Below are 27,886 nucleotides of genomic sequence, written 5' to 3'. Positions count from 1 at the left end.
AAAGGCGTAACTTAAGTAACTGAGTAAAATCACAAAACCCTCGGTCGGGAAAGCCGTCTGATATTTAAACCCAGAATATCCCGGGTACTAAGAAGTGTCGTAATATGGATACATGCACGTCCGTAATAATCGGATTTATTTCCAAACCAGCTAGTTCTGAGTACTGATTATTTTTAGACTTATATATCGCCCTATATTCTACAAAGAGAACACTGGGTTTGGTAGAATATACAGGCCCTAACACAGATTTGGAACCAAGAAATTTTCACAACTCATGGGAAGACACTAGACCGAGAAATAGATTAATACAATATACTTTAATCCTAATCACAGGTTCTGAAAATCAGAACTGGGTTACAGTGGCTGAGGTTTGGAACAATGCCACACGTTACTGATAACACAAACCATTGGTTTAAAAAACGACACGGAATATCGTGAAGTGATTAATACCAGTAAAGTTTGCAGTGGCGTTAGAGTTAACGATGACACAATTTCTCCGTGAATGAGACCCCGAAATGCTTTTGGAAGATACTGAAACATAAGCAACACGACCCAGTTTCGAGAGTTATATAAATTTATAGTCATTGATAAGAATTAGCGACAGGCATAAATTACGTGGCGGAGAGATCACGCCACCAGGAAACGAGGCCCCTACCAAAACAACACATGGCTCGGGGCAGCTAGATGTCACTAATCGGATTTCAACTGAATCCACCCCCGACCGCTCTTTAACACAATTTGTCCCCTCATTAATATCCACGCAGAAGCTGTGCTCCTGCGTTTTATCTGCGCCCGCACGACCACCAGTCACCTCCTTGCAAGAGTGGCTTAAACAATTCATCTTTCTTTATCAGCGAGTGTTACAAAATATATAAATATAATTAGATTCATTGTATGATTTAATCATAACTGCATACTAAACACATTTTAAAAGAGTTATTCACTGGATATTGGTTGGGAAGCCTGAGGGGAAGAGACCGCTGGGGAGACCTAGACGTAGATGGGAGGATAATGTCAGGCGGGATCTATGGGAGATAGGAGTCGAAGGAGACTGCATTTTGTTGGCCCAGGACAGGGTCCGGTGGAGGGCTTTGGTTAATTCGGTGATGAACCTTCGGGTTCCGTAAGCCATCTGGTTGGTTGGGTCCACTATTTGGGAAGCCTGAGGGGAAGAGACCGCTGGGGAGACCTAGACGTAGATGGGACGATAATCTCAGGCGAGATCTATGGGAGATAGGAGTTGAAGGAGACTGGGTCCGGTGGAGGGCTTTGGTTAGTTCGGTGATGAACCTTCGGGTTTCATAAGCCATTTGGTTGGTTGGGTCCACTGTTTGGGAAGCCTGAGGGGAAGAGACCGCTGGGGAGACCTAGACGTAGATGGGAGGATAATCTCAGGCGGGATCTATGGGAGATAGGAGTTGAAGGAGACTGGGTCCGGTGGAGGGCTTTGGTTAGTTCGGTGATGAACCTTCGGGTTTCATAAGCTATCTGGTTGGTTGGGTCCACTATTTGGGAAGCCTGAGGGGAAGAGACCGCTGGGGAGACCTAGACGTAGATGGGAGGATAATCTCAGGCGGGATCTATGGGAGATAGGAGTTGAAGGAGACTGGATTTTGTTGGCCCAGGGCAGGGTCCGGTGGAGGGCTTTGGTTAATTCGGTGATGAACCTTGGGGTTCCGTAAGCCATCTAGTTAGTTAGTTATTTGTATAAAGTTGATGAAATAAACGCATAATATTAAGATTTCATTCTCAAAGCTTCTGAACGAATCTGAAGCATTATTCATTTTTCTCTCGCCTTGCTTCAAAAATACTAATATCTCCAATGGGAGGTCCTTCACTTCATGCTGCCTCTCCTCAGACCATTGCAAAAAGCGAGGAATAATTTGCCAGACTGGCAACTTGTATCGCCAAGCGGCTCTTGGCAACACCACTAAGCGGTGAAATGTGTTGCAATAATTCGGCCACGCTCCTCTGATCACCACCCTACTTACTGCCACTGTCATAACTCCACGCATGATAATCATCAGACAGCACGAGGAGTGAAATCATCATGTGGTCCATTAACACAAAGAAAAACAGATCATCTACAAATAGGGCGAAAATTTGGCCCCAGGACGGCTATAAACAATAACTTATTTATCGGCAGGGGGCAGGGTTATGGATCCAACATCCTCCCTCTTCATAACTGCCCGTGCAGATGTTTTCTTTCGTTATCCTTAAATTATTAAGATGGACACAGCACAACGACTGAGATACAGGCTATTAAATAACCACGGAAGTCTCACTTTTGGACAGAATTGAATGTTTTCCTGTCTAGAAGTGACTGACCGCCATTGATTTTCTGTAACTGTACTCTGGTGTTATGTTGGGCTATTGTCTGAGACACTGGCAGCTAATATTTAACTAAAATGACGTTCTGGATATTTGCTCTACTCCAGTTACGAGGCCAAGGTTTGTCATTATACGGACGTGTTTGTACCGGAATTATATCGTTTTGGACACAGGCCGTTATGCGAGACATCGGAACATTTCGTGAATAGTATCGATGAATTCTGGATTCGATATTAATCGCTGATAATAATACCGGTATCGAAAATGAAATAAATTTTCATACCCGTAATCGAATTGGATGAAGAGATTGATTAGAAAATGTAAATTAGAAAAATATACCGTATTTGTGTGAACTGTCTATTGCTAAAGGTTAGTACAGGTTAAGAAAGACTGAGCAATGTTGTAGATTAGTTAGTCTAAGCAGCAAATTTTACGTGTTCTTGGTTCAGCGGTAGGCCTGCTGACCATATAGGTTTCCCAGTTTTATAATCCACACTCATAAAGGTAGACGGACTCTTCAGATGAGATGTCCGTCCCTCTTAATGCTTATAATTTCATACCACACAAACACATTGCCCCCAATGGGAATCGACCTCACGATATAGAGTACCAGAGACTGCGCGGACAAGGGACTCGACTAAATTTAGTTTTTACTCCTAACGACTGACAGACGAGAGCGTGTTGTCGTCTACCAGTGACCAGTGTACGAGAAGCGCCCTTATGAGGTCTATTTAGATCTAACATAAAAATTAGCTTTCAGTAAAAATAAAAATTTGGCTTTAAACATGTACACTTTTTTACACGGTAAAAGGTTTTCAATTAAAGTATAAATAAAATATATAACTGACAAGATAGTATAATTGCGTCATATTGTGAATCAAATATTAAATTAATTATTCGGTTTTGTCAGTCTAATCACAATTATGTTTAAAATTTACAAAAAAGATAATTAAAATATCATTTTATGTTCCACATCGAATAATCGAATGTTCCAAATGTAAATCGATTATTCGATGTGGAACATAAAATTATATTTTAATTATCTTATTTGTAAATCTTAAACATAATTGTGATTAGACGGACAAAACCGAATTAATTTAATATATAACTGACTTCTAAATAAGATATAAATGTGGTGGGCTTACGGAAATTCGGGTAACTATGATTAACAGGGTAAGAGAGAGATAGAGAAATACGTATTAACATTGACGTAGGTAACATCGATCAAAGATCTAGGTAATAGTTCGTCTCTCTTCCTTAAAATACAGGAACCAAAGCTCAACAGAAATTTTCATACGATAATCTATCGACGTTTGCTTTTAATCGAATAACTGGTGTCGATAAACTTATGTTCCAATCTTTTGACATAGTATCGTACAATTTATCGCTACTCGATTTACTTTCCAGTTAATCGGTAAGAAACATACTACGTCATTAATAAGAGACCTATTAAGGTATTAATGTTTTAGAGGAAATTTTACTAATTTAAAGTGTTTTCTAATTAAATGTATTCATTTCCATGGACGTAAAACGGCCGAAATATATAGAAATAACTACTCACCTCTATATTTCTGCATGTTGGGGCACAGTGAAAACTTTATATATTTTAAAATCACCCGCTGGTATTTAAGAGACATTCACGTAACTTAAGTAAGTATATAAGTAAGTTCCATCTTTATTAACGCGTAATTTAAAATGTACTTACTCAAATCATGGAAGTGTCTGTAAGATATTCACCTAAATCGCTCAAGTATTTGAGAGATAGTCAGATGACTATCTCTCAAATACTTGAGAGTGGATTTTGTTCAACTTGAGCAGATATTTGAGGCATTCACTTAACTTTGCAATTATATGATAGATATTCACCTTACTTCAGCAGGCTTTTGTTAAGATTTACAAGTACATGAACATGTATTTGAAAAGAATAAATCAAAACTGAGCAAGTATTTGACATTATTTTCACTTAAATTAAGCAGGTATTCACCTAATTTGAGTAGAGTTCGATGCACTGCAATGACGTAACCGAAATAACAACTCGCTTGGGCGACTGAGGAATCTCGAGGTTGAATTGATTCCATGTATTTAAGATCTTTATGTTCTCAGCCAACTCTTAAGTTCTTTCACTTACAATATTGGCTACTGAAACTCAGACACTTGTAATGCTTATATTAAAAAACGAGGAAGATAGCAAAATGTTATTCTAAATGATTAGCCAACTCATTTCAAGGCAAAACTACTATAATATTTATTAACAAACACCTGCATAGTGACTGAAATAAATATTTTAATGTTGGCATCCTATTTAAATTAGAACCAGATATTCAAGTTATTAATTTTCGGTATATAAAACTACTTCTATCTACTCCACGATTAAGTCTATACTCGTCCGTGAGTCAAGTCTAAGTTCTTCATTGTTTGAAAGTTCGAATGACTTGAAATAAATATTTTCAGATTCTTATGGACCTACGTGTCATCAGTTTTTTTAATTAAATGTTGAAATAAAAATTCACTGGTATTTGAAACTCTTCATTAATTTAGGAGAAAACGTATAGGACTAATCAGTTCTTATAATTTATATTTCAAACGTTTTAAGTTAAGACTCATTTATATTATACACGTATTAAATTAAGTCTTAAATATAGCATTATTAAGCTAATTCCATTGATTAAAAGTGCAAGTCATCGATAAAATATAAACAAAACCGACTAATAAACTTGCTCTCGACTACAGTGTGTTTCTGAATACACATCGTTTTCGGCGTAATCCAAATACCGGTGATTAGTTAAACTGATAGAAAATTCTACACATTTTTTACAACACTTAATTTTTGAAATCTTGATAAATCTGTGTAATTTTCACGTCAAAGTCTCCTATCACAATCTGGTTTGAATAACAACCGAACAAGACACTCGAACACATTGAAACGAGGTACACGCCGAATACAGTAGCCCGAAAGCGACTTCTTAGTGTGTTCGTGTTAATCACACGCGGATGACAATGGTACATAGCTCTTCCGTCTTCTCCGAAAGCGTTAAGACTGCTAGGGAGGGTTTGTTGCCCGGTAGGGGAGGCAGCGTCATCCTCCCTCCCTACTCTCCACCCCCCGCGACACTATAACCCCCTCAAGAACAGCTTCCTGGTGACCACACGACCCTGTCACTTACAATAAGACGCCCCCAGAAACTTGGAGGTTCTTATTTAGAGTGCACGAAGTGACTGAGAAGTTCAAGCACTGGGTGAACGAAAACACACGCAGACTCTCAATTCCGGGCCCCTCAGGACGACAACCACGTGGGACACGAAATAAACTGTGCAGTGACAGGATAACATTAATGGATAATAGGGATATTAATATATATCACATAAGAGATAGGGCTACATGTATTTTTCATTAAAAACATAACACGCACATAAAAATTAGGTTCAAACCTTCATAGAACAGGTTAAAATTTGGAGATCAATGTGTAAATGGTAGGATAATATTAAAATTGATGTTACGAATGTAGGCCTATACTATAGGCGGGGAGTTTACCAAGTAAGGGGTAAACAGGAAATTAGTAGAACTTACAATAATTTTATTCACCGTCTTTACACAAGCTTATAGATTGTTAAAATCACATAAAATTATAACATTTCTTCATTTGATATTGTTACATTTTAAAATGACGACATGTTTCGATGTTCATTCCATCATCGTCAGGTCTATCAATTAAAATTAAAATTAAAATTCGTTGCACTTGCTGCCCTGCGTATACTGATTTTTTCTACCCGTTTGATTTTATTTGTTTAACCTCCAGGCTTCTTCCATTAAATTTGAAGAAATGTTATAATTTTATGTGATTTTAACAATCTATAAGCTTGTGTAAAGACGGTGAATAAAATTATTGTATTGAAGAACACAAGCATGACGCAATTAAAATATAAAAAAAAAGAACTTACAAAGCTTGCTTTCTTTACTTAACACAAGGCAGGCTAAAAATATTCTGGAAAGTTTTATGGAAAGAGATCAAAAAATGGGTGTCTTCAGACTCACCGCCGTCAAAACCTCAAATCCTAGATAAAAATAGATCACTTGGATGGATTTTAATTTTTACCAGATAATGAAGAATCGAGTTTTTGGAGTAATGTACAGCATGTCCCAAAAATATCTATTCACATTTCAACCCAAATATTAACCTTGCTGTCGATCTCCCTGTGTTGTGTGTATGAGGAGAAGCTAACGGTGGCCATTTCGAACATCTACACTAAACTCGCTAATTCGGTAAGTGTCAATGTTACATATGTAATAGTTTAGTATATTAAAATGTCTTTATTTCATTCACCGAATATGTGTATATACAACTTTTTTTGGGCAACCTGTATGTAACCTATCACGCATTGAGAAACAATAAATTAGCTTAGCATTTCGATTCGAAAATGTTATGGAAAGATATTATTTAGGAGATCAAGATGTTAATATGTGAACAGTAGACTTGTTAATCTTTATAGACTTGTAAGAAAATAGTCTATGGATATAAAAAACTGGAGTTAATATGAAAAACGATACATTTAGCCTATCAACGGTGATTGCCAAGGGAGCAACACTCAGTTCTCTCTCTGTGGCATTTTGTCGTAATGGTAATGCTATTTCGGGGTTCATAACAGCAGCTTAAAAATTAGCTGCTGTTATGGCTAATTCCCTTGTTTAAAGCTGAATGATAGTTATTATGCTCCATCTGCTTTAAGAATCAGTACGATTCTGAGTGTAAACAGAGATTACTTTCCTAAATAGCATCAAACATTTGATCTTTATAATGGTAAAGCGCTGTGTTTTCTTTGCGGTACGGACTGAATCATTAAACGCTATTTGGACAAGTTTCAGCTTCAATACATTAATTAGCTACAATCAGGTCCTTTTTCCTTAAGCATAAATACGAACACATATCGGGCAGATATTAAGAAAATATTCGTATCCTATTGGCCGCTGTCCGACGAAGTTTCCATCACGCAATGCCCCTGTTTCTTAGGCAGAATACGCTGTCAAGAAATCAGTACGAACGCATGTTTTAGCGTCATGAAAACAGTGATTGACCTCCATAGACATATCGAAAAATATCTGTCAATTACGTATTTAAAGTAGTGTAACATCGAAACAGGACAGAGATAAAAGAAACTACTGTCGACTTGATATTCTGAGAAATTCTGGTTATAAACCATGGAGTCCACGTCTTCTGCTCATTTTGCCAATAACTTCCTTCTCTGTCGCTTTAGAAAGTCTCTACTCACTGTTCTGCAGATTATTCTAGCTCGTCTCCATGAGCGAATCCTCAGAATACCAATAAGCAAGCATCCAGTGACGGTGTACCTCGTCTTGTAGAGACATCACAGCTCCGCTCCCTCAGTGCAACAGTGGCTTATCGTACGGCAAACAACAAAATTCATTACTCTATTACGTACTAAAACAATTATTATCTCTGAGACTGCGATTCTAACATATTCTTATAGGCGGTTTCGGAGGAACATACCCCGTTCGTCTTCAAGGTTGAAGGTTCCAAGGGAGCCATGCCTTGAATATATCGCATCCACTTTTGAGATAGACTAAGGTTTAAACACTGATGATTGAGGCGTTACGTTCTTCGAAATTTTGGTAACCACCTACAGGAATGCTCGACGGGGCCAAAGGAGACCACAGTCGACAATTATTTATCTTTCTTATTCGGGAAATAAAATAGTATTACAATTTTGGTGGTTAGATGTTAAGATTCCCTGTGATCATTTAGGTTTGACTCTGAGAGTGATTTTCCCCAGACCCCAAAATTCTCGCCACCGACGAGGAGACCCGATCAGTCAGCACGAAAAACATCTGTCCTTAGTTGGGGGCTTCACCTCTGACTCGGTACGAGACTCAGGTCATTGAAGAAATTAACTGATCTAAAAAACGTGAGGCACGTAAACCTGATTAATTAATATTTATATAAATTAATACGTTATAAGGCAGAATCTGGAAGGAAAGGGGTGGGTGGAGGGTGGGTTTCTGGTCACAAGTAAGGGAATAGTTCCATTAGAAATAGTTATATTAGGTTGTAGACTGAAAAAACGGGGTGTTAGACACGATGTGCCATCAAAGGTTTTCTGATGCGTGTCAGATGTGTTTTTTTATAAGAAATTACATGATCACACGTTACAGATAGAAAATGACCATTCTTATCATTCATCATAGATAGTTTTATCCAATATGTGTTACGTTTTGTTCTCAAATGTCTGCATTCTTATAGTTGCTGATACATATTTATGGCCATTTATAGCTTTGAACTCTTTTTTCTGAGGCGAAATATATTGTGCTGTCACGTGCCTTTGACAGATCAGGGTGGTCGGTGTAAAGAGGTTGCGGATAACTGTGTTAGACGGACATTGTCCTCTATATAAAAAATTCAACTCAATAAATTTATAAATGTAAGCCTTGAGGTTCTCACAGCGGTGAGTATGAAGATTTCCGTCCTCTGGGTTATTGCGCTGTGTAGTCTGGTCGATGTTAACCAACGTTTCAGAGGTCATACTGCCTCCATCATCAGGGCGATGAGTATGAAAATTTCTGTCTTCTGGGTTGTTGCGCTGTGTAGTCTGGTCGATGTTTACCAACGTTTCAGAGGTCATACTGCCTCCATCATCAGGGCGATGAGTATGAAAATTTCTGTCTTCTGGGTTGTTGCGCTGTGTAGTCTGGTCGATGTTTACCAACGTTTCAGAGGTCATACTGCCTCCATCATCAGGGCGATGAGTATGAAGATTTCTGTCTTCTGGGTTGTTGCGCTGTGTAGTCTGGTCGATGTTAACCAACGTTTCAGAGGTCATACTGCCTCCGTCATCAGGGCGATGAGTATGAAGATTTCTGTCTTCTGGGTTGTTGCGCCCTGATGACGGAGGCAGTATGACCTCTGAAACGTTGGTTAACATCGACCATACTACACAGCGCCACAACCCAGAAGACAGAAATCTTCATACTCATCACCCTGATGACGGAGGCAGTATGACCTCTGAAACGTTGGTTAACATCGACCAGACTACACAGCGCAACAACCCAGAAGACAGAAATCTTCATACTCATCGCCCTGATGACGGAGGCAGTATGACCTCTGAAACGTTGGTAAACATCGACCAGAGTACACAGCGCAACAACCCAGAAGACAGAAATCTTTATACTCTGATGACGGAGGCAGTATGACCTCTGAAACGTTGGTAAACATCGACCAGACTACACAGCGCAACAACCCAGAAGACGGATATCTTCAAATTTATAAATAATTATAATATATATTTAATCTTGTGCATAACTTGTTTGCTGATACTTCTGTAATGTGAACTGATATGTACATTTTAACAAAAATTATTTTTGTGACGGTCTCGAAAACTGAACTTTAATGTCACTGTTGCACGAAATAGCAGTTCTTATTCGTCTTTGCGATCAGAACTTCCTCTCTCCTAGCTGATGCGTCCATTTCTGTTCCACTAAATTAGATCTGCCTTGTCTGGTTTTCTTTTCGGAAAAAAAGATCCCCCCCCCCCCCACAACTGTTTGCAGCATCAGGGTTAGATCTACCCTTAGCTGCAGCGGCTCTGTCACTATGGTGACCCACCGCACACTTTGTGGGGGCTGGAAAAACTTTGTTTCGAACCAAAGAAATGAGAGGATAATTATGAAACTGTAATACAACCCACAATTAGAAAACCTTTAAAAGTAAAGCCCACTACAAATAAAAATTCTATTATATGTCACAGTTATTGCAATGATGGATTTCCAGTATCACAAACACAATCCTGGATATGTTTCTATTCGTGCTACATGCCCAACTCAAATATAGCTTTCGCTGACATAATTTGAGGGTTTAAGGACCGTCGTGACAGTGGATGCTCGTCGGCTGTGACAAACGACGTTCGGGTTGTCCGAAGTCCTTCGATAAAACTGTAGCTCATTCTGAACTAGGTTTTCATGGTTTTGCAATCGATATCGTTTGGTAAAAACTGAATTTTTAGATATTATTTTGGTAAATTTAATGTTTCAAAAGTACTTAAACCTATACGTTCCAGTGAGCAATAGAAATTATTGTATGTCTAAAAAATTTTTTTATTGAAATTAATAATAAAGCCTACGGCACACACACGTTAGATGAAACTCAGTTGGCCACTGCATTATTTTAATTGCCTGACTGCTCGCTAGTGGTCAGTGTGCATCGGAAGGTCCTTCGTTCGTCCATCTTGGCACAGGATTTCTTGGTTTTCATTTGTCTTCAAGAAAATTCTGGCGGTCTCAAATTTCCAAGTTGCTATTGCATGCTTCTCATGGAGCCCTTTGGGTCTAAATAAGTCAAAATTACCCATTTCCTGTGGAGGTCACCAAATTACGTAAATTAAGAAAGCACCTTCTCAATATGCATTTATCAGAAAATGTAAATTTTACTGTTTACCACCATAATTCTTCACTCTGATTCTATCCTTATTACAACGAGCTGTCATTGCCTGGGAATGTTTCAACAAAACGATGTTGTTTCTCCTTACAGAAATCCTTGCTTCAAAAGGTTAAAAGCTTTGGCTGCAAAATTACCATATAGAGTAACAAAAACGTGAATTGGGACAAAGATATTTTGGGCAGCCAAAGGAAAGACAAATACCTCAAGATATATTTCATCCCTCGATGTTTGTGAGTTTCAGAAAATAATCACGTTTGCTCACTTCCAATAAGATACACGCGTCCTAGTAATATTATTGCAAGTTGAGAAAACCATTAATGCCCCTGTCATATCTTAGTTCCCTATACTAATTTAATTAAACAATAATTAAACATGAAAATTAACGAAATGAAAATAAATTAATGTGTAAAATTCACTCAATTGAGATAATCTATCCGACAAGCACTATCAGTGTGGAATCACAAGATGGCGGAGCTGATGTTACCAACAGCAATGGTCAGACGCGCAGGTGACGAACCGCGGCAGTTAGTGACGTGTTTCCAAAACTTGGACGGATATTTTGGAAAACTGTGGGATGAACTGCAGAGGATCGAGAAGCAGGAGCAAATCCTCAACCTTCCCATCACTCTGCAAAAACGCCTATCTCAAACTTCTTGTGTGCAACCTGCCTGCTCTCAGCGTTCAGCCGAGGCCCACCCAGTCAGGGTAGTCTACTGTCGGTAATTGTGTTAAAGAATCTACAGCAAGGCGCGAGAGCCTCTCTCCTCTCGCTGCGAGAAGAAAGCTAGCAAACCGGGCATAACACAGTTTGGTCGGATGAAAAGATTCGCTTTTTCAGTCCCATCCCTTTAAGTCGCTATCTCGGAGTTACCAAGCGGAGATCTCCCGAACAAGGGAGGGAGAACGTTTTCATGCTGTGTTTGAATATAGGAACGCACTCGAGAAGACGAGGGCGTACATTCCAATACAAATAAACCCCGAGCGTAAAATCTGCGACGGAATAGGACAGAAAAGTGGATACACATGTAAATAAAAGAAAAGTGTCATCGAATTTAATGGAAATCTATTCAACACGCGCTGAAGATAACAAAAAATAAAGGAAATGTATTCTCCAGTGTAGAGTTGAAATAGTTTTCACGCCCTCTACAAAATCTTGTATAAATTATTTTAAATAAATTTGATATATATTATTTAAACAATTATTTAATATCTAATAAGACTACAGGTATCATATTATGCATTGCCACAGATATGTGGAATAAACTCTTATCTATAAAAACTAAAGTTTGTTGATGAATAAAAAGTCTGGCTGAAACATACTGCCCACAAGTACAGTTACAAAGAAGAAAGCATCTCATTTGGATCCCTACCAGACTACACGGCTCAACAACCCACAAGACAGCCATTTTATTTTCTTTACGCGATCGTCTCACAGAGTATTAGACCAAAGTTCACAACTGCATGAAACAGGAGACAACATGGCCGAGTATGTTGGATATGACGTAATTTAAGTTGGGAAAAGTTTTAAAATAATCTTAAATAGCCTGCAATAAGGCTCACAACCTGGGACCATAAACAAGGCTATGCTCAAAATATGATTCTCTAGAGGCTTGTTATAGAGGTTGCTTCATTATGCTAACATTATGCTAGACATGCCCCTTGTGGTATAATTTAGTTGATAATTTATGCAGATGACATGCTTCAGTCAATGAGTTCACTCCTTACCAGACGTGACTGAGTATCGCTATATTGAAAGATTTTTTATTTATTTATGTCTTTTGGTTTGTTAGTAATTATGGTTCCGATCGAACACGAGGTCTTCGAAATTAGAAGCTAGCATGCAAACCACAAGAACACTAGAGTGGTTTAGTGGTTACCATGGTTCTAGAAGCCAAGTATCCTAATGTATTTAGAATTTTAAAAAAATTCGAAACTTGAGAGAAACGTGTGGGTTTACAAAACCTCGTTTAATACATTATATATTCCGCCCCATCTCCGTACTAAATTTGATGGGATCACGTGATTCTGACTTTACCATACAGAAAACACTAAAAAATTGTAATTTTGTTGATACTGTTATGACATGGGCTAAGAACGGGTATAACTTCTTCGTTCAGGCTGAAATGCCTGCAATATAATATTACATGTCGATTGTAATGGTTCTTCGTCAGGTCGATATAATCAAATTATTTCGTCACAAATTGAACTGTACGAAAACAGCTTAATTAAGCCAAAATATGGGTTTAAAGTGGTCTACGTATCTATAACAACGTAGCGGAATAATACAAAGGGCATTTATTAACAAGCAGACAGGCATACAGCAAGAAACTATTGATCTATTCCAATAAGTTAATTTTATTTTTATTTTAAAAATGACAAGTCTGTGTGTGGAAGGGAGTGGAGAATTAAGTTTATCATTTCAAATTTCAATAAAAGAAACCTTTTATAATTTTAACGCAGGTGTGCTGTCCCAACATCTTTAGTTTAAAAGAAAGATATTAATTAAATTATAAACATTTAAACCCAAGCCTGCAATGAATCCTTAAAAACTTTATTTATTGCCAATATTAAACAAATATTAAGTTTTACTTTTTAAAACATCTATCCAGAAATAAGTAACCAGTCAATGTACTCTTTCTTTTTAAAGGCATAATTATTTATACCGGCATACAACTCAATATATTGTTATTAAACGACTAATGTTTTAATTGGTGCAGTGAATCTGGAACACGATAATTTGACTCACTAGCCACTGGACACTGTCTTCATAATTTCCATAGTTACGGCGCAGACTGCATCAGACATATTTTAAAGTGTAACAGTTTACATTTTAAACAATACTAAAACATTTGACAGTGTTGTATATTAAGGTAGGCGTCTTCATGCAATAACCTTAAAGCGAGAGAGCGTTGCCTAGACCTATGGACTCCTAAACTGAACGTCGTAATTGGAATTCCAGAGGACAAGTTTTGAAATGTCAGACCGGAGAATGGAAAATTGTGGTTTTATGATTTCTCACGCAAGTTCTGCATTAGCAGCATATCGGGGTCACTTAATTCGATGTCCTTCTCAGTTTCTGGTTTAAATGCGTCATGTTTGTGTTTTATAATTAAAATATATAGTAAAATTCAGGTCAATACACAAACTTTATTTACAGATGTTAAAACATCTGTAAATAAAGTTTGTGTATTGACCTGAATTTTACTATATATTTTAATTCTCAGTTTCTATATTTAAGATAATACCGAAAACAATGCAAGTAACTTTAAAGTAATACCTTTCAGTCGGCAACACGTGGATTACTTGAAACAGGAAATTTGTAAGTAATAATTGTTTATTAGTACGTATTAACCGCATGGATTTTTTATTTTGAAACGCGATAGGCTATTATCGCTTGTGAGTTATACGGCACTCAAAATAGACAAATTTTAACAAAACTGGAATGCAGAATACTCAGATTTCTAGTCCGCTGGAAAATTTTATCCTGCATTCGTTGGTAACTGGGAAGTTCATTAATGAAAATTACATTCAGATATATTATTAAAAGTTTATTATGTGTATAACACGAACCTTTGCGACATCGTCATAAAATGTTTCTTTTAAACCAAATTAGGAAAGCATTTCATGCTATTTAACACACCTATAAGGAGAAGGGGGCCAAACCATAAACCCGCTTATATCCCTAAACATGGTCTTCTTATTAATTTATTATTTTGATAAGAAAACAAAAGATGAATTAGCGTTTATGGGAGTTTTATGATGAAATGCTTCACAAAATAATTTATTATGAAGCTGATAGTCGTTTAGCTAGTTAACTATTTCTCGGCATTTCATGGAATCCAGAATTTTTCGTAATCTTGTGTAATGGTAAACAGGTTATATAAATCTTATTACTCACATTTTATGGAGATAATTTATTCAGATTTCATTTAGGCCTACCAATATAAGATAATGTTGTCGACGTAAGATTACCAATTAATATCGAAACACAATTAATACAGGGAAGTTTTATGTCGTTATTATAAATATGTCTCTAAGTTAATATTTCTTGCTTCGTGTGGAATTAAAACATGGCATCCATTATATCTCAAACATCTGGTAATTTACTTACAGAAACAGAACGATAAACTAAATAAATATCTCAAATTAAACTAAAAATTTTTAGGCCTAACTTATCACGCGATAGGTTAAATATCTGTAATTTACTTCATAATTCATACAGGCACTGTGAAAATTCTATAGGCTCAGGCATCAAAGTTTAAAACGCTGTTACTTATGACTTTAAAAGTTGACAGCAAAACCTCTGACACTTTCCTATTCGTTTCGCTTTTGTTAAACCTGACCTTGGCTCTCTCTCTGCCGTAGGAATTCCAAAAGACTCTTCCGACAGGAGACGAGACCACCGGAAGACTTATAGCCTACTTCACACGGCAACACTAAGCAAACGGAGGGGTCTAAGTACATGCGCGGTCCCCAAATACCGTCACAATATTATCACCAAACTTACTGACAAACTAACAGACGGAGTAATTAACCGACAGTCTACACGGAGAATGGGCTTCCTTAAAAATCTTCGTAGCCATCTGATTAAGAAATCCCTGCATTTTTGGGAAAAAAACTTTATTTCTCAGTTAAAACAAAAAAAGTCATCACCGTAATCATAAAATCTCACCATTAGACCCTACCTTAAGTTACTTGAATATATATAGTTAAATTTATTTTAATTTTAACGTCTCAAATACGAATCATAAATTTTGATTTCCTTTGAGGTTTTCTGAACAAAATATTTGAATAAATGTCACTGTTTCTTATACATTGTTTATGCGCCGAAAATTTCCTTAGCCCCGATTAATCAACATAATAATATCTGCTGAAAGGTGTGCATCATGTAGATTCTCAAGATGAAGATTTTGTCAGTCTTACCTGAGCACGATCTAGGAACGTAAAATTCACATCTGACGTGACTTGCGTTTGGGATAACTCGAAGCACCCAACCTCTCTCTATGATAAAGACTTACTCTTACACGTATAATATTCCATCATGTTCTGGTTGTAGCGGTAAGCGGTGGTGAGGTCCATGGCGGGAGGCCGGAATGAGAAGAGACTGAAATTTGATGGATCCAGGATGGCGGCTTCAAACTGTACCACCAACAAAAATCCTTCAAGGCCTACAAACACAGCTGCATTGTTGCTATCCAACAATGCAACAGCATGCTCGCTGCTGCACCACGAAGCCTCAACGTCACTGAAGGTTCTGCATTTCAGTTTCGAAGATACTTTTGGACAAGTCACAAGGTAAACGAAACACAGCAGAACTATAGGACTCAACTTTGTCCTTGGTGTTTCACACAAATAAAGCACAAACTCTGTCCGACATTCTGAGGTCCTTCTCAAAGTTCTATCACCACACTTGAGGACACTCTCCAACAGTCTGCACTCTTCTGGTTCCGAGGCACTTCCAGGGCACTTCCTCACTTCGGAGTCTCGTTTGATGCAAAATATCGTGATTAGAAATCCGTTCTGATTATCTGATAACAACAGAATATTTCGATTAGAAAATTCTGGAAACCAGAATGACGCGATGGCAAATCTGGACGACCATGGGCACGAATTTTGGAAATTTACTTTCTGGCAATGCGTACACACTGGAATAATCGAAAGTAGATGTCGAAACGAGTGTTAATTGACTGTCAGCTGATCTGTCGGCATTCAACTGCAATGAACCTCTTGTTCTACCTCAAAACAAACAATTCGCCAGACGATAATCATCGTTGTAGGGGCTCACGACTACTTCGCGGTTGGTGACATTCTGGTACGGCACTTTGTTGCCAAGGGTTAGTGGTGTGAAGTGGGTGACAGTCAGGGTATGGGGTATTTTACGAAGGAGTGGTATGTACAGCAGGGAGGGAGGAGGTGGTGGTGGTTACAACGAAGAAATGGGATGGGGGAACCTAGGCAACCAGATAATAACAAAAACCCTCCTCCGCTACCACCCTTCTGGCTTTCTACTCCAACCCCACGTCATGTGGGCTTGCTGAGGACTCCGGTTGACACACGGGCTTATCGCGGCCCTTCCCGTACGTCGTATAATCCCACACTCAGGCGTCAGCGACCAAAACATCAAGAGCTCTGTCTCTCTCCGCTCTCCTCGTGTCGATCCACACAAATCCCTCCACTACCAGCCCGCCATGCTTTCAGAATTTACACACATGTTACTGGCACAAACCCCAACTATGATATTGTCTTCTCGACGGCTGTGTCAGGAGCGACGGAGACAGACCCCATCTGTCTCCGTCGCTCTCACATTCCTCTCGTGGTCTCTCATTTCCTACTTTACTTCAATGGCACCGAGGAGGCGTAGGGGGGAGAGGGGGTTGAGGTACCAACGCGGACTACGCAGACTCTGCCAAAGCAAAGCATCACAAACCAGAACATGAAAACTGTAGGGGGTGTGATGGCAGAGGGGATATAGGGGTTGTTAATGCGTGTCTGTCTAGCAAGGTTTTCTATTGGCTAGCCACAGTCAAAGATCAGATCACGTGGTAGGGTAAGGGAGGGTTGAGATGGGCGGGGTTTTGGTTTCGACCCGTTCCTCGCCAGCTTTGGCCTGGACATGGGATGCTGTGGGCTACAGGCCGCCAGCTGGCGTAGTCATGACGACAAGGGATCGCGTCGAACAAGCAGGAAGGCAAATGAAATACGAAAATACTGACCGAATAATGATGCAAATCTTTTGCTGTCACTTCGGAAGAAGAAAAATGTGTGCGTAGATCCACAAAGTAATTTACAGACGCTGATAGAAAGAGTGGAGTAACCTCTATGTATTGAATTACAAAAGATAATAATTTTGCAGCGAGTACCAGTCTCAAAGATCGGGAGGGAGATGAGAAAATAATACGCTGGCTTAGACAAACAAAACAAAAATGATAAATATCAGGCATAAACAAAGAGGGTAAATATGAATTAGTAGCAAAAGGAAAGAGCTATTGAGTGGTTTGTATCTTTTATACTTTCCTGAACGGTATACGAGAATTTTATTAAACAGATTTTCCTGATATACTATTTAGATTTCATACACCGCACGTAAAAATGTTAGGTCGATTATCTATGGTAGTTGAATCGATATATAATAGGAGAAGGAAAACAAATCAGGTGCTGAGAAGGGACTTTTCAAATTACCACTGGACCAATCTGCTAAAAAAAATATTAAGCGTTATTTCTTGTTACTGCATTTATAAATACTTATAGACTAAGTCTAGCTTTGTAGTGAGCACTACAGACATTTCTCCGCATTATACAGGAAAAATAACACAATTATTTCCGTGTAAGATTTGAAGTTTTCACAGCGGTGAGTATGAAGATTTCTGTCTTCTGGATTGTTGCGCCTTGTAGTCTGGTCGATGTCAACCAACGTTTCAGAGGTCATACTGCCTCCATCATCAGGGCGATGAGTATGAAGAGTTCTGTCTTCTGGGTTATTGCGCTGTGTAGTCTGGTCGATGTCAACCAACGTTTCAGAGGTCATACTGCCTCCATCATCAGGGCGATGAGTATGAAGAGTTCTGTCTTCTGGGTTATTGCGCTGTGTAGTCTGGTCGATGTTAACCAACGTTTCAGAGGTCATACTGCCTCCATCATCAGGGCGATGAGTATGAAGATTTCTGTCTTCTGGGTTGTTGCGCTGTGTAGTCTGGTCGATGTTAACCAACGTTTCAGAGGTCATACTGCCTCCGTCATCAGGGCGATGAGTATGAAGATTTCTGTCTTCTGGGTTGTTGCGCCCTGACGACGGAGGCAGTATGACCTCTGAAACGTTGGTTAATATCTACCAGACTACACAGCGCAACAACCCAGAAGACAGAAATCTTCATACTCTGATGACGGAGGCAGTATGACCTCTGAAACGTTGGTTAATATCTACCAGACTACACAGCGCAACAACCCAGAAGACAGAAATCTTCATACTCTGATGACGGAGGCAGTATGACCTCTGAAACGTTGGTTAACATCGACCAGACTACACAGCGCAACAAACCAGAAGACAGAAATCTTCATACTCTGATGACGGAGGCAGTATGACCTCTGAAACGTTGGTTAACATCGACCAGACTACACAGCGCAACAAACCAGAAGACAGAAATCTTCATACTCTGATGACGGAGGCAGTATGACCTCTGAAACGTTGGTAAACGTCTACCAGACTACACAGCGCAACAATCCAGAAGACAGAAATCTTCATCGCCCTGATGATGGAGGCAGTATGACCTCTGAAACGTTGGTAAACGTCTACCAGACTACACAGCGCAACAATCCAGAAGACAGAAATATTCACAATTATTTCCGCTCAAGAAATCATAATTAACGTCGCATGAACCTTAGAGAAACTTTGAAATTGGAAGATACCTTCAATTTATTCTCTTCCACCAGAGGAACATGTCATGACCATTCAAATATACTAACTAAATTAACCAGCTGGTTTGTTCTGACTGATTTAAGATGTCCTATCGTACTGATAAGAGTTATTTTACTGCCAAAAATGCCACAAGACAGAAACATACGCAGTTTTCTTAGGCCCACTGGGAAAATGATATATTATAATTATCACATCAATCTTTTGTGATAGCATTCATTTTCAAAAAATTATATAAATTCAAAGAGCTGCTTATTCAAGCAGTGTACATGTCAAGAGGTTAACATAAGACAGTGAATTTTCGTGATCGGTATTAAAAGTGTTAACTACTAAATTTTCTACACGTTGATAAATTCCTCGATCTCGTAACAAAAGATTTGTAGGTTCAGAATGTCTTGAGCCAAAACATGGAATCTTGAATGCGTCAGTTTTCGAAATTGTGGGTAATGTGTGCCATCAGTATTCGTTTCTCGGGCGTGCTTATAATTTGCATGCGCCACGGCGGGCAGGCAACCCGCGTGTTGATCCATCAGGCTGACGGCTATTTGGCAATCTCGTGTGGGAAGACGCGGCCCTGTGTTGCTGTAATCGTACGTGTGGGGCATCGGCCCACACACGGCGAAGTCTTGCGCCCCACAATTCCCACATTTCCCATTTTGACAGGTTAATTGCCTAATAAACCGAGTAGGCACACGTAGGTCTGTGACCAAATCAACTGGTTTTATTAAGTTAATTAGGACATTTAATTACTCGTGTTTTTTTCCGTCTAATCACAAATATATATAAATAAAATTATACATAAGATATTATTTATTTTTACCTTATTACATTTTGTCTTCTATATTCTTTCTTTCAAATTCAGTAATAATTAAAAATATTTAAATTATTTACGTTAAAGGCTAATGTTAAACCACTATCACTTCACAATATACCCTCACTCCAATGAATTTGGAAGTAAACATCATCAGAAGTTACACAACAACAGTAATTAAGTTTTAGTTAATAAGATTATAATTTTAACTTTTAACTTTACACCTGAAGATGGTTCAATGTAACCGAAACATGTAGTAAGAAGTTGTACCAAATATGTAAATGATATTTTAATATCTTATGTATAATTTTATTTATATGTATTTGTGATTAGACGGAAAAAAACACGAATAATTAAATTTTAAATCACAATATGACGCAATTATGTCAACTTAATTAGGACAATTAAATATTTAATTACTTACAACAACGGTAATTGTATCAACTTGACATTAAATAACGTTATTTTAAGTCAGTCAGCAGGTAAATTAATAAGTAGTCGGCAACCAATCAAAGGCTTAAGGTATTTTGGGACAAACGTCGAAGCCTGTACTATATTTAAGTGTGGAGAGAAATCGTAAATGTGTTCTGGGAGACTCCCACCAACTGGAAGTCGATACCTGACTGTCAGCGTAACTTACACCATCCTGCGATGTCTACTGTGACGATTCCCATGCAACGCTGCGGGCGAGAGTGGACCGAGGTGAAGCCAGAGCTGAGAAAAATGATTGACAGAATAGAGGACATTACGTAATGGAGACACGTTATTCGCATAGCCACGTGAAGGTATCAAGACGGTGAGCACACAGGCGCAAACATTATAGATAATTACGCCTGTTTCGAACACTTCAAAGTCGGAAGTTATTTCAAACACAACACTTCGGAAAATGGATTTGTTTTCGTCACGAGGTGACAACTTTGACGGATCCTTTGGGCACAGATACTCTCGACCCCTGGGCATATATGCATATAACCTGTTATATTACGAAGTATGACATTGGCGACACTTAGGCTTTTATATGTAATGTGTGTGTCCATAGCCTACATAAATTTAATCACAAAACCAAACAAATAATTACTTCGCAGATACACGTGTTGATGTCAGGATAATATTAAAATTGCCAAAGATTATGAAGATGTGGTATAGATGTTTTGATTGACGGATATTTCTGGTGACGGTGACAAACCTTCCGGGTCTTTCAGAATGCATTTATGGCACGCTGAATAACTGGTAGTTTCTCTATCAAGTCACTATAAAATAAACTGATTATATTTAATGACGGTGGTTCTACTGCTGAAGTTAGGGCTTTAGGTCTATAGTGTTAATGAGATAGGAACTTCAGTGTTAATTTTAAGTAAATAATAATTTATTAACAGACAATTTCAATGTAGTATTCCGGCATTCACCTATCTACAAAAATCATATGACTCCTCACCATGACAATCGATAAACAAGGAGAAACTCATTCGGGTGCCTTAGAAATTTTCCTACAAGTTCAGAGCATAAGGCTATAGGATCCTTGTTCGTTATAGCTTGCAGTTAGGTTAGTCTGTTAATAAACGAGTCGATCCATTAGTCAACAGACTGATTCAAAATCAGCTGTGCTGATGACATGCATTTCGATTTTTTCAATAACTTTTACTTTATGCCGTCGTAGAGTTGACCCCGTGAACTCCCTTCCGAATACAACGACTTTTTTTAGAATTATTGATCAGTTATGATCCCGTTAAGCCACTCTTCTGCTGAAGAACAGCTTCCTATGTTACAGAAAATCACAAGCCAAGTTCGTGCGCCTTGTGAACATGGGACCTCTCCGTATCACCTACTCTCACACGGACAGACTTACAGCAGCTCCTCACAGTAATACGATATCTATCGATAGTCCGTCCTTTGCCAGACTGTCTTCATCCTCGTCGGTAAATTGCTTATAATGTTTTACTTTTTGGCTTGTGAATTCTTTGCAAATATAATGTCTGAAATAACGGGGGAATGTATCTTGCGTACTCTCAGATTGATTTATCTCCAAAACCACTGGATTCGTTTAGATTAAATTTCATACTTACAGACTTAACTTCATTCGAAACCTACACTACAGGTGTTTAAGACATTTCACATGCGGTACGGTGATATCACACATCTCGAAATTGTACCGGTATAATATTTTGTATGTAGCAAAATGCAGACATTAACATACGAAAATTTTACTTAAATATTTTATAAGTTTAATGCTTAATGCGAAGTAATAGTCAATAGAGCCACGGTGGTCTAGCGATTAGAACGCTGGCCTTGTAATCCTGGGGTCTTCGGTTCGATTCCCGGCGGTGCCCGAATTTATAACTTGTGTTGGGCAAGGCCGTGGTCTAGGCAACACGGAGTTTTCCTCCGTGGCATCCCAACAATTACTCCATTCACACACACAGAAGAAGGCAATGGCAAACCACTTCTGGATCATCTGCCAAGAACGTATATGAACAGGTCCCAGTCCGAGAAAAGGATGGAAGGATCCTGTTCATATGGACCTGTCCTCAGACAGAACACTAAAAAAAAGTACTATTCGACAGAACGCTCACCGCTGGTAATCACCACGTGAAGCGCTGCTGGTTATTTGTTATAATACATCTGTGTTAGCTTCAAGCAAATTTTGTTACAAACTTTATGCCCCCTGAAAAGTGGGGGGTGGAAGGTGGCGGATGCTATGACGACGTAGAGGAACCACCAATACCGGAAACGAGTGATTTCCATAGAAACAAACGGAACTGTTACGAAACACAGCGTTAGACGACTGACTGTTAAACATACATACTATGGCGCGGGAGTCAAAGACCAGTGACCCAGTTAACCCTGACGTCACTTGCAAAATCGCAAAAGGTCAAATGTCAAATTCTGACCCTTGTCAGAACCGTTACGGTATGCGTACATTTCCCAGCTTGTTATACTTGTCTACCACAAAAACGCTAACTGCATTGTAAAACTCATTAGAGAACACGGAAATATCCAGGTCAAAAGAGCGTCTGTAATGTGGTTAGATAAAATCCAGGAACACTAACCTAACCTAAGACAAACACGAATAACATTTTTTGTACATGTTTACTATGAATCTTAATTAAAATCCTTTTCGGGAGCGAAATTAATAATAAAAGCACTAATAATAGACTATTGAATAGATAGAATTATTATCCGTTTGGATATAATGACAAGCCATTCAACATTATCAATAGATAAAACGCATATATGGATTTTCCTTTTGGTTATTCAGCGATATGTTTCAAGAGAACTGATCAGGCATATATGGCAGAAAAGATTTGCTTTAACCGATTGTGGCTCGAAAATAATTTTCAACCATGGATCACACCAAAACGTGTGTTGAATTTTATTCAGAGAATGTAAAACGAAGAGATCGTTTAAGATATATGATACTAAAATGGAATTTAAGAAAAAAGGATGTTACGGTTTGGAATGGATTCATTCTGGGTCAGGACATAATCCAGTGGGGCGCTGTTGTTTCCACGGTAATGAACCTTCGGATAAAAGGCAGGAGAATTTCAGCTTCTTACGTAGGATTCTACTCCATGGAGTTTATCGTAGAATTTGCTTGGAGGGAGTGAATAAATCTCACCATCAGTCATAACGGAACAGTCTCCGAGCAAAGTTCAAAAACGCATTGTCTGGATCACGAGAGCAAGCCATCAGCTTACAGCTTAACGTTCTAGTATTCGATGTGAAACACAGACGTCTGAATGCGTTTTAATGAAGCTCTCCAGTCCCGTCTTTGCATCAAGTTCAATCCCTTGAAGGGCGTAGGTTTCTTTTTAATTCTGTAACTCTGTGCACGAGCCAAGATGTCATTTAAGTCTGTTCTGTTTTATACATCTGAAACTGTATGCTGAAGTTTCGACTGCGCCAAGTTTTGAAGCGCCTTAGGTTAGTTTCATTTCTAGAATATTAAATACTCAAGGATATCAAGAATATTCAGACGTCCGAACCAGTAATCCATTGTTTCCTCGAATTCAAGATTCACTTTTTTTTATTTTTTTTTAAATTTTCTGAAATCAGGGTGTCTTATATCAGATGGCGTCTTACAATAGGGGAAAGACGGCATTTCTCACAGAAGCTTCTGGAAGTTCTCACATGTAACAAATAGACCTCTGCATGCTAGTTTTGTTATGGGCTATTAAAGTGTCCGGAATATTGATTATTCGATATTCCTGTCCAATAATGAAATATCAGAGTTATGGTTACGGATATGAGGTAATTACAATGAAGTTCCTTCCTTGTAAATCATTCACTGAAACATATGAAAACTGTGGCTGAGAATAAAAGTGTTATACAGGAACGTATACACAGTCATGAAGAAAAACATCTTTAAACTCCTTGAATAACCAACCACCTGTAATAATAATCAAAGCCGTAATAAGTGTTTTGAATTAAATAATCTACTCTTGATATAATAGCCAATGTCCGTCACGCTTGTGCGATACGGATATAACTGAAAATAAGTTCTGACGGTGGTGACTCTGGTAACAAAAATTATAAATAGGAGTCATCGCATGGCAAGAGTCTTGAGGCAGGAGGTCGATTTTCACTTTTAATTTTCTTTGCAAATTTTGTACATTCAACGCGATTCTCAAGACAATGCCCGGATAATTTGTGTTTTGTTTCAACATAAATGTTTTCCCCCAATAAACTTTAGGTACCCCGATGATGGACGTAGTCAGTACCTCAGAAAAATTCGGAGAGAGTACAAGACGCAACATCCCTCAAGGCAGTCATCTTCATAATAGCCGTTGCGTGAAACTGGAATCTTGCGTGACGATGTCTGGTGGTAAGCGCGGTGTTTGATCGGACCATGACGTAGAGAGGAACGTGACGAAAGAAATGTACAAGATCGGTCAAGGAAGAGGACTTTTAATCCCCTTTCGTTCTAAGGAATTTTCATTTACAAAGACAACGGAAGATAAATTCGTGGCAAAAAATCTTTTGAGAGGTACGAGCTCAAGTGTTTTTGAAGGCACGCAGATAACTGAACTCGGACCTAGGTTTTAACATCGATATTAAAATTCTGCCGGTCTACAAAGAGAGGCCGCTTGGGATGTCCGACATTCCTTTTAGCAAGAAATAGAGGATACCCCGTGACTGTCACGACGCAGGCATCTGTCTGTCTGTCGGTCAGAGGCAAACATTACGCCACATATCGGAGAGAGAAGATACAAAATAATCATGAAAACAAAGTTTTCTAGGAACACTAAAGGTGACTTTCGTTTCAGAACAAAGTGCTAAGAATATTTGGAACTCAGAAATAAGAAGTAACATGAGGATAGAGATTAATATATAATAAAAAAATTATACTATGTATTCATGAAATATGCAATTAGAATTATTGAATGATAATTATTACACAAACGAGATATATAATACTTATACGTGATTTAAAAATATTATTCCAATAACCGACACCTTTCCTTGGTCGTCGCAGGTGTAAAAGCGCAAGAGGATATTATTAAAATGCATTTTAGTAGTGTTGAAGTACAAATTTCTCAGGTAGAGTCAATGGTGGGCTTTTGTGAACACGGTACTAAACCTTCGGACTTCATAAAAGTAAGGGGAGAATTTTTTAACTTACTGAACAGGCCTGTAAACGTTTCAAGAAAAACTTGTTCCGTGGAATGACTTACTTCTTCATTAGTGTCCCGAATACTACTAGAAGTTTGCGTGCGTCCGTTATTTCGTCCGTCAATTCCACGATTAAATAAACAGATATATATCCACCATAAAAAATAAATGACTTATTTTTATGGAGCAGAAATATTCGGTCGTTTAAATTTGTGAGATGCAATGTAAAGTAGCTTAATTAAATATGTTAATGAGATATCCTACGATATGATGCATATTTTAAATATATTCAGATTGTATTAAACAGTTATATTAACCCTTCTACGTGCTGGTATTTATGTAACGTACGTTCCTCTGCCTGCAAGATTGTAAAGTAAAGTTTCTGCTGTTGAAAAGAACAGGGGTTGTCTGCAACTTTGGAACATGTTTCCCTCAGCGATCTTTCAAGAGACTGAATAAGTCGAGAGTAGAGGATCAGTGCTTCCTAGCGAGATATCTCGTGAATAGCATGGAAAGGGTTAAAATATCTTTCGAAAATACAAAGCAACATGGAGACAGTCTCAAATATTGCAGTGCATGGTATGACGCCTAATTCTTATTTTATATGTGCAGTTTTACGATGACATAACACAGATACATCCGTTCAGTTCAAACTTGTACACATTATTAATGTGTCTGACTTCGTCTAACAGACTTCATGAAATTAATTAACTTTAAGGAATTTGAATATTTGGAAATGTAAAAATACACCATAAAATATCGAATCGTATGCACATTAAACCCATTCGCATTGTGTAACAATCGCTTCAAAAAGCTTCCTCAGAGAAAATAGGATCCAATACAATGTCGTATTCCGTACGCTTTAGACTTTACACTGCAAATGGGAAACAGCCCTCTAGGGTTTATTCTAAGTACAGAGTGTTGGTAACATAAGTCTGGCCTGAAAGGTTACTTCCCCCGTTCCCACCGCGATGTAATTCCGTTATTTGTCAGGATTTCTCGCAGAGTCGCGGAAGGACTTGTTAAAACATTCGTCAGGACAAACGTCTTTACGCCTTAGCATTTGCAACAGATACAATTATTATCTCTGCCTTGAGAGTAATTTACACCGAACTATACAAAAGCTTTGTATAAAAGTTCACAAGTTGGAAACCAAGCTCGTAACTTTGTTATGCATAAAATCAAAATTCTTGTTTCCTGAGTTACGAGGTCGCGTATTCTTGTAGTCCGACGTTTAGAAGGAACTTGACGCTGGTCGGTTGTGACGTCGTGTCGACGTTCAGCAACATACCGACGTTTCGAAGTAACAGTCTACCTCCATCTTCATCCGCTATTATTAATTCAACATAAGTAAACATTCCTATTTCTACAAGCATTTTCAGTAAAGAAAATGAAGGACTTCTCTTTAACAAATTCCAACAACAGCGTCTGTTCTGATTCGTTCTGTTTCATTTTCATTCCCTCCTCACAGCTGGCGTCAGGAAACGCCAATTGGTTTCACTCTAGAAAAGATTACATGACCTTACTCCTCAACCGACGCCCTTGGTTTATTTTTAATATTATATCACTTTTTATTAATCTTAAGAAGTTTAAGAGGCTAAGATATTTGTGTCGTGTAACGTCCCGGTGTCTTGCTTACGAACTCATCACCTTATCATCACTGTCTCTTTTTCACACACTTTTCACTACCCCCCCATGCGTGCTACATGTCCTGCCAATCACACCCTTCAGTACATTTTCACACTTAGAATACTAGTTGAAATATAAAGATTAATAACTAGTGAGAAAATATAAATTCGATCGGTGAGATTTAAGATTCTCATGGCGGCGAGTATGAAGATGTCTTATGGTATATTGCGCCTTGTAGTCAGGTAGAAGTTTATCGACGTTTCAGAGGCGCTTAGTACGAGGTGCGATCAGAAAGTTTATAGACTGCGCCTATAAAAACCCGTACACTTATCTCAGGTATTAAATTCATCCATCACCCTCGAAGTAGTTCCGCTGGGAGTGAACACAACGATCCCAGCGCCGCTGCCAAGCCTGGAAGCATCCCTGTAAATCTTTCTTTGTCAGCCTGTCAAGCACCATCTGCGATTCTGCCTGAATCTCTTCTATCGTCTCGAATCTCCTTCCCTTTAGCTAAATTTTCATCTATGGGAAGAGGAAACCTTAGAAAGGAAGTTGGGGTCGGTTCTTGCAAGATCTTTGAGCTCCTGACAAACGAGAAGTCGATTCTGCTCCTGGTCCTCAGACAGGATGCGTCGCATGTGGAGTTCTTCC

At 38.5% G+C, this 27,886-nt stretch overlaps 1 protein-coding gene across 3 annotated transcripts in view; it reads right to left on the bottom strand.

Moving 5' to 3' along the window:
* Window positions 1-17,062, bottom strand: part of LOC147871839 (paired box protein Pax-2-like) — a 207,225-nt gene extending 190,163 nt beyond the window's left edge. The window contains exon 1 of one of the 3 annotated variants that reach the window (XM_087360011.1): window positions 15,794-17,062. In XM_087360011.1, the coding sequence (XP_087216137.1) occupies window positions 15,794-15,854 (61 nt within the window). In that variant the 5' untranslated portion in view covers window positions 15,855-17,062. The remainder of the gene's footprint in view (window positions 1-15,793) is intronic. The other 2 variants (XM_087360009.1, XM_087360010.1) reach the window with 2 other exon arrangements.
* Between the last annotated feature and the right edge of the window lie 10,824 nt (window positions 17,063-27,886).

Source organism: Zootermopsis nevadensis, unplaced genomic scaffold (assembly GCF_977971745.1).
Source record: "Zootermopsis nevadensis isolate Lab colony 2312 unplaced genomic scaffold, Znev_1.0 Znev_ptg000037l, whole genome shotgun sequence".
In the NCBI taxonomy this organism is placed as follows: domain Eukaryota; kingdom Metazoa; phylum Arthropoda; class Insecta; order Blattodea; family Termopsidae; genus Zootermopsis; species Zootermopsis nevadensis.
This window is presented reverse-complemented; position numbering and strand designations above follow the sequence as displayed.